At 33.0% G+C, this 12,364-nt stretch overlaps 1 protein-coding gene across 1 annotated transcript in view; it reads left to right on the top strand.

The window, feature by feature from the left end:
- NAF1 (nuclear assembly factor 1 ribonucleoprotein) overlaps positions 1–7,693 on the top strand; it is a 42,579-nt gene extending 34,886 nt beyond the window's left edge. Inside the window, exons 6-8 of the mRNA XM_059174412.1 lie at positions 373–424; positions 3,047–3,149; positions 6,831–7,693. Of these exons, the coding sequence (XP_059030395.1) occupies positions 373–424; positions 3,047–3,149; positions 6,831–7,294 (619 nt within the window). The 3' untranslated portion in view covers positions 7,295–7,693. The remainder of the gene's footprint in view (positions 1–372; positions 425–3,046; positions 3,150–6,830) is intronic.
- The last annotated feature ends 4,671 nt before the right edge of the window (positions 7,694–12,364 follow it).

Below are 12,364 nucleotides of genomic sequence, written 5' to 3'. Positions count from 1 at the left end.
GTTTTATGAACCAAGCTCAGGTATCATGAAAGTATCAACCAAAGTCATAGCATCTGGAGATGGTTATGAACGCAAAACCACTTTCCTCTGCATACCATATAGCCTTGGCTTCTCATTTTGATTACCCCAGTCCTAATATTTGTATGTATCCATATCTTGTGTTTTTCTTACGAGCTTTCTATATCTTCTGAAACAAGGTGAAGAACATATACATAGTCCTTTATTTTTTGCTCTTCTCATGTATATTATAAAATTAAGGATTGAGCTCATGTCTTTTACTTCATTATTTTCTATACTGTTAAGTTATAAACACAGAATCTTAAGTACTTTTTAAGTACTTCATGTTTTCTTTTGACTTTTTTCTCTTTCTAGGGATAGGGGATCAGATGCGTCATGGAAGAATGATCAGGAACCCCCACCAGAAGTAAGTATAAGTCTCTTTACATAATCTTTTAGGAAGAGAAGCAGGATTTAATTTTTTTTTTTAAGATTATTTATTTATTTATTTGAGGAGAGTGTGCACACATGGAAGAGGGGTTGGGGACAGAGGAAGGGGGGCTCGATCCAGGACCCTGAGACATGACCTGAGCTGAAGGCATACGTGAAACTCACAGGCACCCAGGCACCTCACAACTTAATTTTATAAATTCGTCTTGACCTTAGGGAGATCCTTAATGCTGCTTGGAAGTCATACTGCCATCTGTGGGAGCATGTACTTTCCCCTCCTCACCAAGATGTCTCTTTTATACCCCTCAATAAGAGTTTTTAATTGATCATTTTAGGAAAAAAATATTTTCTGTTGTATCTTAATAATTACCAGTTTATCATTTTCCTTGTAACTTCCTATTTTTTTTAAATCAATTTTGTTGACAGCTGATAAAAACAGAATTGTCATTATTTAAAAATAATTTGTTTTAAAATTTAGTATATTAACCATATGGGACATGAATACATTCAGTGGTGCTTATAATAAGCTGCTTTCTCTTGGAGGTACAAAATCATTAGAATCTACGTGCCTCTCCATTTTTTATAATATAATTACATTCCTAAGAAGAGGATTTTCTTTCTTGAATCCATGTCAACAAGATTAATTTTATGTTTAAAGTAGCTTGATGCTCAATTTTTCTAGAGATGTGGGATAGCCAGGAATAATCAGGAATAATAGTTGGGAATTATTTAACGTTCCATGGAGATTTTCTCTTTTTTTAATTAAAATATAAAAATTGTAGCAATGAGTATATACATTTCTTAAAATAGTATGAATTTATACACTGTAGGGGAAAATATAATTATTATAAGTGAGAGTTTTTAAAGATACTCAGGAATTCTGGTGAAGTTTCACAATATATAAATTCTTGGGTTTGTAGATTTAACTTTGTTCATTTTAGATGTTCTCAAGCAGTGCTAAAGATTCATGTTATTTTCTAGTTTTGCTGAGTTGTGAATCAGGTAACACTAATTGAGAGGGTCACTTAACCAGTGACTGATCCTAGTTTAGTATCTACATTGTCAGGGGATTATGTTTTCTAATTTATATTATGTATACACATGATTTCTGTTAAGGCTGTGAAGATTCACTTAATATTTAGTTATGTTTAGGTCATCTTATTATTGAAGTTACGTGTTTTTAAAGTATTTGGGAAAATTCACAAAGGTCTTAAAACTTATTTCTTGGGAAATGAAAATATTCTAATACATCCCTGTTGTTTTAGACCTAAGCTTTGAAGTTGCTGATTATAATAATGTTAATTGTTTATAAAATTGGTGTGATTAGGTTAATTTTAAAATTAAATCCCAGCATACTTCATGGTTTTGTTTTGTTTTTATTTTTTTTTTTTTTTTGAGTAGTTGACTGAATGTCTCTTAATTCTGTAATAGGGGAAAACTTTTGAAAATTTTAAAGTTTATTTTATTATGAAATTTTGTAGTACAGAATTATTGCCTGATGTTAATCATAGATTATGTATAAGGCATGAGTCTTCTTCATTTTGGTATTCATTTCAAATATATGAATATGTAATTTGCAATTGAATAAGTATATTTGAGTGCAGATTTATTATGTATACAAGAAGCATGTAAAGTTTTTTCTGACTTAAGGGAGTGATAGCAAAATATTGCCAAAGCAATCTCTCTAAAATAAAAAAAGCCATCTAAAATCCTTTAATGCCTTCCTCCTACTCTTAGGACATGCCCAGTGACTGGGCCATAGAGTTCTTTATTTTCCAATTTCATCATCTCTGATTTCACTATATAGGAAGCTTTTGCTTTGCTTTATAGAACCAGTTTTATGTCTCAAATATACCATTCCTTTGCACATATTCCCACTCCTTGAAATTTTTCTTCCCTTGGTGCCTTGCTAATTCATCTTTAGGGATTTATCTGAATTTTTGTCTTCTAAAGATACAATGATGAAGATATCTAAGCCTTTCCCTGCAGTCCAGTCTAAATCATATCCACAGTGATTTTATCTTCCCTTACTTTGCTTCATTATTTATTTATAGCCCTTACTCTACTTGACATTATATTATTAAAAGAATTAGTAACTGTAAAGTGTTTAGAACACTGCCTGGCATATAATGGGCATGTATAAATTTTTGAGTGAATGTAATAGTTTCTTCCATTTTTATATTAGATCTGATCATTTATGTTATTTGCATATTCCTCACTGTCCCTTCCCTTTATCATTGTTTGGTAGCTGCTGCTATGATGAATCTTGATTCTTAAGTGTAAGGCAGTCTTCTGGCTATGGAATACCCATATCTGAAGGTTGTTAAAGATTGGTATTTTAAAGTTACCATCTGTGTATAGACAATTCCCTATCTGAAACTTCCTAAGGAAAAATTTAAAAAGCGTTGAGTACTCTGGCCTGTGTTAATTAAGAGTCATATATAGTTAATTCAGATATTTACTAGAAAATATTACACATCAAAAAGTAATATTCTTTCAGGGTCATTGTTAAATAATAGATCTGTTCTTCTCACATCCAAGTATGTAACAATGAATTGGTAAATCCATTTGACATAATCTGTATGTTTTTCCTCTTGAGGCCTTAGATTTCAGTGATGATGAAAAGGAAAAAGAAGCCAAACAGAGAAAAAAATCTCAGATTCAAGGCCGGAAAAAATTCAAGTCTGAATCTAATGAATCAAGTGAGTAAATGCAATATATAGTAATTTTTTATCTTCACTTAACATTTATATAAGCTGATAACTAATAAAATTGAAGGAGACATGTGGGATCTCTTACCTCCTGGCATCCATCTAACATAGGAGGCATTACAAAGTACAAGATGTGGTAAGAAGAAAGTCACGAGGAATATTCAACGTTAGTTTTTTAAGTTTAAGATGTAAAAATGGCATCTAGAGGTAAAACTAAGTCTCGTTAGTCATTTGTGCATATGGGCACTTTTTTTTAAGAAACCTCTTTGCTTCCGTGTTTAGAATTAAATGCTATAATACTTAATACCCAACTCAAAGTATTTTATTTATTAAAGTATTTTTATAAATTTATAAATAGACTAAAATCAATCAATAAATTTATTAAAGTATTTTTAGAGTATTTTATTTCTTAACATGCATTTCAGTTTATTATACCTTTCCTATTTTTTTAAAAATTAAACTTTTTATAGATTCCTGTGCAGTTGTAAGAAATAATTGAGATTTTCTTGCATGTCCATTACCCACTTTCCTGAAATGGTAACATCTTGTAAAACTATACAGTACAGTATCACAACCAGGATATTGACTCTGAGGCAGTCAAGATACAGAATATTTCCACCACAGGAAAGGATCACTCATATTGCCTTTTTGTAGTCACTCCCACTTCCCTCCCTCCCACCTCCTTAACTCTTGGCAATTACTTATCTGTTCTCCATTTCTATAATACATTTTGTCATGTCAAAAATGATTACATAAATAGAGCCATCCAGTATGTTACCTTTAGGGATTAGCTTTTGTCACTGAGCATAATTTCCTAGATAATTCATCCAGATTGTTTTATTTGTCATGTTTATTTCTTTTCATTTATGGGTATAGTATTCCATGGTATGAATATACTACAGGTTGTTTACCAGTCAGGCATTAACATCTGGATTGTTAAGTCATATGTATTGTTGTACAGGTTTTTGTGTGAACACAACTTTTCATTTCTCTGGAATCAGTATCTAAGAATAATTGCTGGATTATACAGTAGTTGGATTCCCATCACCAATGTACTCAGTTTCTTTGCATTCTCACCAACATTTGGTTTTGTCACTATTTTTTATTTTAGTTATTCTGATTTTAGTCATTTTGATAGGTGTGTAGTGATAATTGTGATTTTAACTTGCATTTTCTTAATGGCTAAGGATTTTGAACATATTTCCATGTCCTGATTTGCTATCTCTGTATCTTCTTCAGTGATATATTTGTTCATGTCTCTTGCCCGTTTTCTAACTATATTTCTGCTTTTTTGTTCTTGAGTTATGAGATAATTTGTTCCAGCCTGTAACTTGTATTTTTATCCTCTCAAAGAAGGCCATTTGTAGGACAAAAGATTTTAAATTTGTTAAGCCCAGTTTATTGTTTTCCTTTTGTGGAGTCTGAGAATTTCTTGTCTAGACCTACATTCTGTAATTTTTTTTCCTAGTTTTTTTTTTTTTCCCTAAAAGTTTTCAAAGTTATTTTAGCTGTTCTAGTTCCCTTGCTTTTCCATATGCATTGTGTAATAATCTTCTCTATATTGGCAAAAGTCTTTCTGGGATTTTTTTTTTTTTTTAACTTGCTGGGCTTTTGGTAGGAATTATATTAAACCTGTGTATTGGTTTGGAGAGAATTGATAATTAACTGTATTGAGTCTTCTATTACACAATAATGCTGTACATCTCTATTAATTTAGATCTTTGGTTCTTTTCAGTAGCATTTTGCATTTTTAGAATACTAATCTGTATTTTTTTTGTTATTATACACCTAAGTATTTCATTTTTCAAATCATTGTAACTGGTTTTATATTTTAATTTCAATGTCCATGTGTTTGTTGCTAGAGTACAGAAATAAATTAATGTTTGGTTAGCTTCTGTCTTGTGACCTTCCTGAACTCACTAGTTCTAGGAGTTTTTTTCTTTGACATTTTCTGCTTAGCCAACTGTGTCAGTTGCAAATAGAAACGGTATTCTTTGTTGTTCAAATCATATATATATATACATATATACATATATATATATATTTTTTTTTAGTCTCTCTTTTACTAGGTCTAGTCTCTTGCACTATGTTGAATAAATGTGCTTTGTTCTTGATTAGAGGAGGAAACATTGTCTTTCATAGTTAAGTATAATTTAGGTATCAGGGTTTTGTAGATGTAGTCAAGTAAAGAAAGTTTCCATGTATTCCTATTTTTTTGGAGCTTTTTAAAAAAATTTATAAGTATTAAATTTTGACAGTACTTTGATAAGATGACATTTTTTGTCATTAGCCTGTTAATGAGGAGATTACACTGGTTTTGGAATATTGAACCAGTCTTTGCATCCCTGGAATAGACCAGATGTGGGCATAGTGTAGAATTCTTCATATGTATGTTGTTGAATTCTCTTGTCTCTGTCTTTCCCTGATGATTTTCTTTCTTCTGAAATCTATTTAATCTGATATTAATGTAGCTGATCTTTTTTTTTCTTTTTTCCCCAAAATTTATTTGCTAGGAGAGGGAGAAGAGCAGGGGGAGGGGTAGAGAGAGAGGGAGAAGCAGACTCCCTGCTGAGCAGCTGAGCTGGGAGCCCAACAGGGGGCTTAATCCCAGGACTCTGGGATCATGACCTGAGCTGAAGGTAGAAACCACCCAGGCACCCTGCTACTCCTTTCTTTTGATTAATGTTTGCATGTCGTGTCTTTTGCTCTCCTTTTACTTTCAACCTGACTATATCCTTTGAAATGAGTATTTTGTTTTTTAATCTACTCTACCAGTCATTCTCTGTTTCTTAATTGATGTATTTAGACTATTTGTATTTAATGTAATTATTGATGTTAAGGCTTAAGTCTGCCCTTTTCTGTTCATTCTCTCTGTATTTCGTTTCTCTGTTTTCTTATATCCGCCTGCCTGTCAGTACTATAACATTCTTTAGAATTCCATTTTGATTTATTTGTAGTGCATTTGAATGTATCTCTGCATAATTTTTTTAGTGGTTGTCCTAGGTATTAAATTGTATATATATTACTTATTGCAATCTACTGGTGTCATTGTTTTGCCAGTTTGTGTGCAGTGTAGAAACTTTACCTCTTAGAAGCTTTACCTCTTTATGTCCCTTGTTTTCTTTTGTTTATAACATAAATTGGCTTAAATAGTTCATATATAGAATTAGAATCATATTACTTACTATAATATTTGTTTTAACCACCAAACACAATTTAGAAAACTCAGAGAAGGACATTTTATTGTATTTACTCAAATTTTTGCTGTGTTCTCTCTTCCTGGTGTTTCGGGTTTCTTTATTGTTTCTATTTAGAGAACTTGCTTTAGTCATTATATCAGTGTAGGTCTGCTGGAGATAAATTATAGTTTTTCTTCATTGTAGATGTCTTTAGTTTCCCTTTTTTTCCTGAGGATATTTTCATTACATTTAGAATTCTAGATTGAGTTTTCTTTCAGCACTTGAAAATGTTGTACCACTTTCTTCTGTTCTCTCTGGTTTCTGATGAGAGGGATTAATTTTTAATTGATAATTTTAAGGCTTTTGCTTTTTTAGTTACCATAAGACAAAACTGGAGGTTAAAGAAAAGACATTATTGAAATTTTCCACAGTGTTTTTTGATATACTAAAATTAATTTTAATTTTGTTTTTATGCTTTTTTTCTCACTCAAAGGTGAAAATTTTTCAGAAGTACATCAGAACTGGAATGTTCATAGCTCCGCTTCAGAGCATTCAAAAGGATATCGTAACAGAGAATTCACACGAGGATTTTCCCGGGGTAGATATCCTCGACCTTGCCACGGCAGGCCTCAGTCGCCACAGTTTCATAACTCAGAGCATATGGTGTTTCAGGACACTTCAGGATTTCCACCTCAGAGACACGATAATCCTATCATGCCACAGTATCCCTTTCCTCCTCCAGTGTTTGACATGCACGGCTTTTCACTCCCTCCTCCTCTACCGCCACTCCCTCCACCACCACCACCTGCATCTGTAAACCTGGGGTGGGCTGCACCTAACATGGCACCTCATCCATTAATTCCCTTACCATACTCTATACCCCCACCCCCTCCACCATTGCCTCCACCCCCCTCTTCTGGGGATAGTAATTCTTCCCATTTTGGATCCTACTACTAGATGACTAACTGGATGTTTCTGGAGAAATCTGGACTTTTTATATTGTATAAGAAGGATTTTTTTAAAAGGAAGCAATTATGGAGCTAGATTTTTTGTAAAATACTAAATATTTCCTTCAGTTGTAAGTTGATATATATTTGTAACCTTTGTGAAATTGTATCCATATGAAAGTTATACTTTTGTGGAGGAGAAAATCCAATTGTGTAATATTTAATTAAAACTGAATCCCTGTTTTCCTTATCCCTGCTCAATTAAACAATGTATATAGGTCTAATAGATCTGGAGCAACTGTCATCATGGGTTAAAATTATTGAACACACTGATTGTCTTAGTATATCTGAAAATAAGATGTTGAAGTCCTACTGAGAGTCTTTAAAATAAACTATTTTTACAAGTGTATACTTTGAAAAGTGATTTTGATTGTTAATGCAAAAACATAAACTTACGTGTCTTATTTTTTTAAAAAGATTTATTTATTTTAAAGAGGGAAAGTGAGAGAGGGTGAGTGTGAGGTGGAGGGGTAGAGGGAGAGGTATTCCCAAGCAGACTCTGTACTGAGTACACAGCCTGAAACGGGGCTTGATTCCGCGACTTCAGGTCACAACCCAAGTTGAAACCAAGAGTTGGACATCAACCCACTGTGCCACCCAGGTGCTCAGACCCTTTTTTTTTTTTTTTTTTTTTTTTTTAAATAAGTGAAGGGTACAGAGAAGAAAAGCCTTCAATATTGGTAGATGTTCTGACTCTAATTAAAGTTCACATTGATTATGCATAGGCAAGCTTTATTATCTATGTAGGTTTCTAGAACTTAGCATTCTTCAGTAGACTTTTACTATTTATTTAAAGGGACACAGTGATTATTCATAATAAAATATGTTATTTATTCCCAATAAAGTATATGTAACTCCATATTAGCACACTGTATCCTATATCTGTTTTCCAGATTCTCACATTGCCTGGCACAGATTAGGTGCTTAATAAGTATTTTTGAATTACTGACTGAATTTAGAGCTGAATTTAATTAAATTACCATGGAGTGTTATTTTACATCACGAAGTGTAAATACAAGGGAGATTATGGAGTCTTAGAAAAGGCCTTAGAAGTAGTTTAAACTATTCCTCATTTAACAAGTAATGAGGAACCTAATTAAGGGTTCCAAGTTAAGTAATTTAAGATTATTCAGTGGGATGACAAGGAGTTGAACCTGGTTTTCTTGATTCTCACATCAGTACCTCCTACTAAATTGTTGCTTCCTAATCTTTAATTCCTTGACGCTCTTAGAAAATAATACTTGTATGCACATCATTGGGGTAATCTGGAGATCATTCATCACAACCCCATGGACTCTGGTTGCACCCAGGCCCTTCACATCCCTGAGGCTGGGGGAGACTCTGTAAGGTACCTGGGACTCAACTGAGAAGTTCTTGCTTTGGTATACGTTGATTTCGTCATATGTTGTACTTTATTATTGTTTCTTGAAATGTTTTTGTAGTAGTTTCTCTTGAGGAGTTAACTTTCATAGTCTATGGCAGTCTTCTTTTTTTTTTCCTGGTTGATAGAATATTTTTAGAATTTTGAGATTATATCTAGAAGTACTAGAAAAAATAATTTTTCTACAAGAGCGAAAAGAGTGAGATGGTAACATTCAATTATAGTATATCAGCAAGCCATTGTAATTGCCATAGCATTTAAAAAAATCTTGGAACCTCTGTGCCTCAAGTACTGGTGTCTGACTGTAGATACGTATTATCTGAAGAAACAGAACTGAATGATACCATTTGGTATCCACCTTCAGTTAAGTTGCTATCTTAAATACTTATAGTCAATGTGCTTCCTCCTTATACTTGAGGGATTTTGAAACTTCAGGGTGCCCAGAAATCACTCACAGTAATCACCTAAGGTTTGGAAAGCTTACTAAAAATGCACATTTTTGAAATTTATTCCCAGATTCCAGTTCAGTAGATGTAAGATAAGACCTAGGATTTTTTTTTTTTTTTTGTCTTCTACTTTCCCAATTTTTTTTTCTTTAAATTTTATTTTTAATTTCATTTCTAGGATAGTTAAGATAGCAATCTTATATTAGTTTCAGATATATAATACGGTGATTCAACAATACATTACTTAGTGCTCATCATGATAAGTGTACTCTAATTCCCCTCCCCTATTAACTCTATTCCCCCACCCACCTCTTCTGGTAACCATCAGTTTGTTCTCTGTAGTTAAGAGTGTTTCTTGGTATTTAACCTTTGTTTTGTTTCTTAAATTCCACATATGAATGAAATCCTATGGTATTTGTCTTGCTCTGAATTATTTCACTTAGCATTATACTTTCTAGATCCATCCATGTTGTTGCAAGTGGTAAAATAAAAATTATTGCCTAAACTAATATATTTGTTTTACCAAGATGAATCTCTCCTCCCCCGCTTTTTTTTCCCAGAAAGGATAGTGAAGTTCATGATAACTGGATGACTTGTCTATTTAATGGAAATAGCTATTGAAAGAACTGGGTTCTACACAATAGAATGTGTAGTTCAGAACCTACCAAAGAACGTCTCAGTCATGTACTTAATTGTTAAGCTTAAATACTAAAATGTATCTTGTGCAGCTAAATATTAGTAGACCTAATTGTCAATACTAATTGGACATAGGGGAGATAAAAGGAATAAGCAGGGTGCCTGTGTGCCAAGGTCTCCATTGTTTTGGGTCAGTGAGGAGTATAGAATGCTTTCCCTTCTTGCTCCCTCTTCCCACCCACATTCTAATTTATTCTTCCCTGCCCTCCACCTCCACTGATTTATGTGCTACATTTTTTTTGTTGTTGTTGCTTGCTTCGAGTTGGTATACACTAAGTACATTAAAAAATTCAGAACATTTGATGAGTAAGACATGAGTAGAATCCAAGTTCTAGTCTACTATAATTTTAAACTAATAAATAGAAGTGGTATTTTAAATCCCCAGCTGCTAAAATTCTTCGTGTATCTTTGAAGGACAAGGTTTCTTAAGATAACAATTATAATGACTTAGGGAGAGACAATCTCAGACATAATGCTTTTTTTTTTTTTTTTTTTTTTGAGAAAGAGAACATCAGAGCGGGGAGGGGCAAATAGAGAATTTTTTTCTAAAGGATTTGTTTGAGAGAGAGCACTAGTGAGCACTGTGGAGGGGTGGTGCAGAGGGAGACAAAGAATCTCAAGCAGACTCCCTGCTGAGTGCAGAGCCCAGCCTCCATCTGGCAACCCTGAGATCAAGACCCAAGCCTAAACTCAAGAATCTGTCACTTAATGGATGGAGCCACCCAGGTGCCCCCATAATGCATCATACTTATATGTCCTTTTGGACAATAATGTTAATGTTTGCATTTAATTCTATAAAATTTATGTAAAAAATCATAACCGTTTTCAGTGCTTTCTGCTAGTTTGTTTATAACGTGTACCATTACCGAGATCTTTTTTGTTGTAGAAAAAGGCAATCCTGCCTCTCCTCTGGGTGACACAAGTCAAGGAATTCAACCACAGGAAGAGCAATAATTCCTTATCTGTCTATTTCTTATCCATTCCCAGTCTCTTTCACCACGGCTTGAGAAAATTTTTTGCTTAGGATGCTATCTTCATGTGGTTAGGGTATTTAGAATTTTTGAAAATAGTTATGGTCTCCTTCAATTAAGTACTAGAAAAATAAGTTAGTATATTATTAAATAGTAGATCCTTAAAAAAAAATTTACAAATTTAAAACAATTATTTTTGTAGAATGAATTTGTGTGTTCACATTATACATTCACAAAATCTTTTCTGATACTGCAGAAGCTTGGCAGTATAACTATAAAAAGACAATTTTAATAGAATGTAGACTGGATAAAATAGAGTTATTTATGAAAATTAATTGCCAGGTAATGTTGCAGCCACACTATTTATGATTTAATACATTTTACATTATAATTTAATGTAGTTAAATATATATATATATATTTTTTTTCTGCAGATAAATTACCAGAATTCCAAAAGCCTTTCTTTACTTCTCTGAGACCTAGACTGATCCCAGACTTATGTAGCAATCATGTTCCAGAAAACCAAGGAAACAATTACTACAGTGTGCCTGAAATTAAAGTTGAGAAATATCTTCTTAATATATTCTATCAGACCAAAGTACTTGTTTTGAGCTGCTTGCAAGAGTGAAATTGCATCTCATTTTTGACTCTGTGTGTGCTCTGGACCTAAATTGTTATCATTGGTGTATTAGACATGTATAGTCACTTAGTGCCCTGGAGACAAAGGGCAAATTTGTTTATCAAACACTAAAATAATGAAAAGTAGCCAATGAAGAAAAATATAAAACTTTTCTTCTGCACATTCAATAAAAAATGCATATTGTACTTACATGTGTATATGTTCATGTATTTTTTTTGAAGGCTAGTACAAAAAAGCCTGATTATTATGTGTGTTTTAGTACCTTTTGTTTCTACATAAAACGTTGATAACAAGGGAATAAATGGTTTATTTTGTAGCTAGCTGCATGACACCTACCCTCCCCCACCACCCCGAACAGAGCAAACTAACCTTATATGGTAAAAGCCTCTTATTTATACCGAGGATATATGAGCTAAATATTGTTTCTAGCAAGACATATGACCCAAATAGTAAAAAAATATAACAAATACAAAAGAAGAGAATCTATTGGAATAGAATCCCTATTAAAATGTGATAAATAGATGATGGTGGTCTGTGATGTTTGGTTGATAGAGATGAACTTCTCAAATGTTCTCTTAGCATCAAAAGCCACTACACTGTGCAGAACCTGTTATTGCAGCTTTTAAAACTATTTATCGTGTGCTCCCATGACACACAGGAGTGCTGGGAAAACATTTGCTCTCTCTCCCATCTCATCTGTTTGACTAGGCGTCATGCAGTGTTTCATCTTAAACAGGATTTAGGACTATGAGGCTTATTTATGTAAGCTATGTTTGTAGCTGATTTATGCAAAGCAAATAATTATTTTTCCTTAGTGTCAGTTTGCTTTTTGACCGAGTATACTGTATGCTAATATATTTATTGGCAACAACATAGGCTCAAATGA

This window comes from Mustela lutreola, chromosome 1 (genome assembly GCF_030435805.1).
Source record: "Mustela lutreola isolate mMusLut2 chromosome 1, mMusLut2.pri, whole genome shotgun sequence".
In the NCBI taxonomy this organism is placed as follows: Eukaryota; Metazoa; Chordata; class Mammalia; order Carnivora; family Mustelidae; genus Mustela; species Mustela lutreola.
Note: the sequence above shows the minus strand (reverse complement) of the source record. Positions and strands in the feature narration are given on the sequence as shown.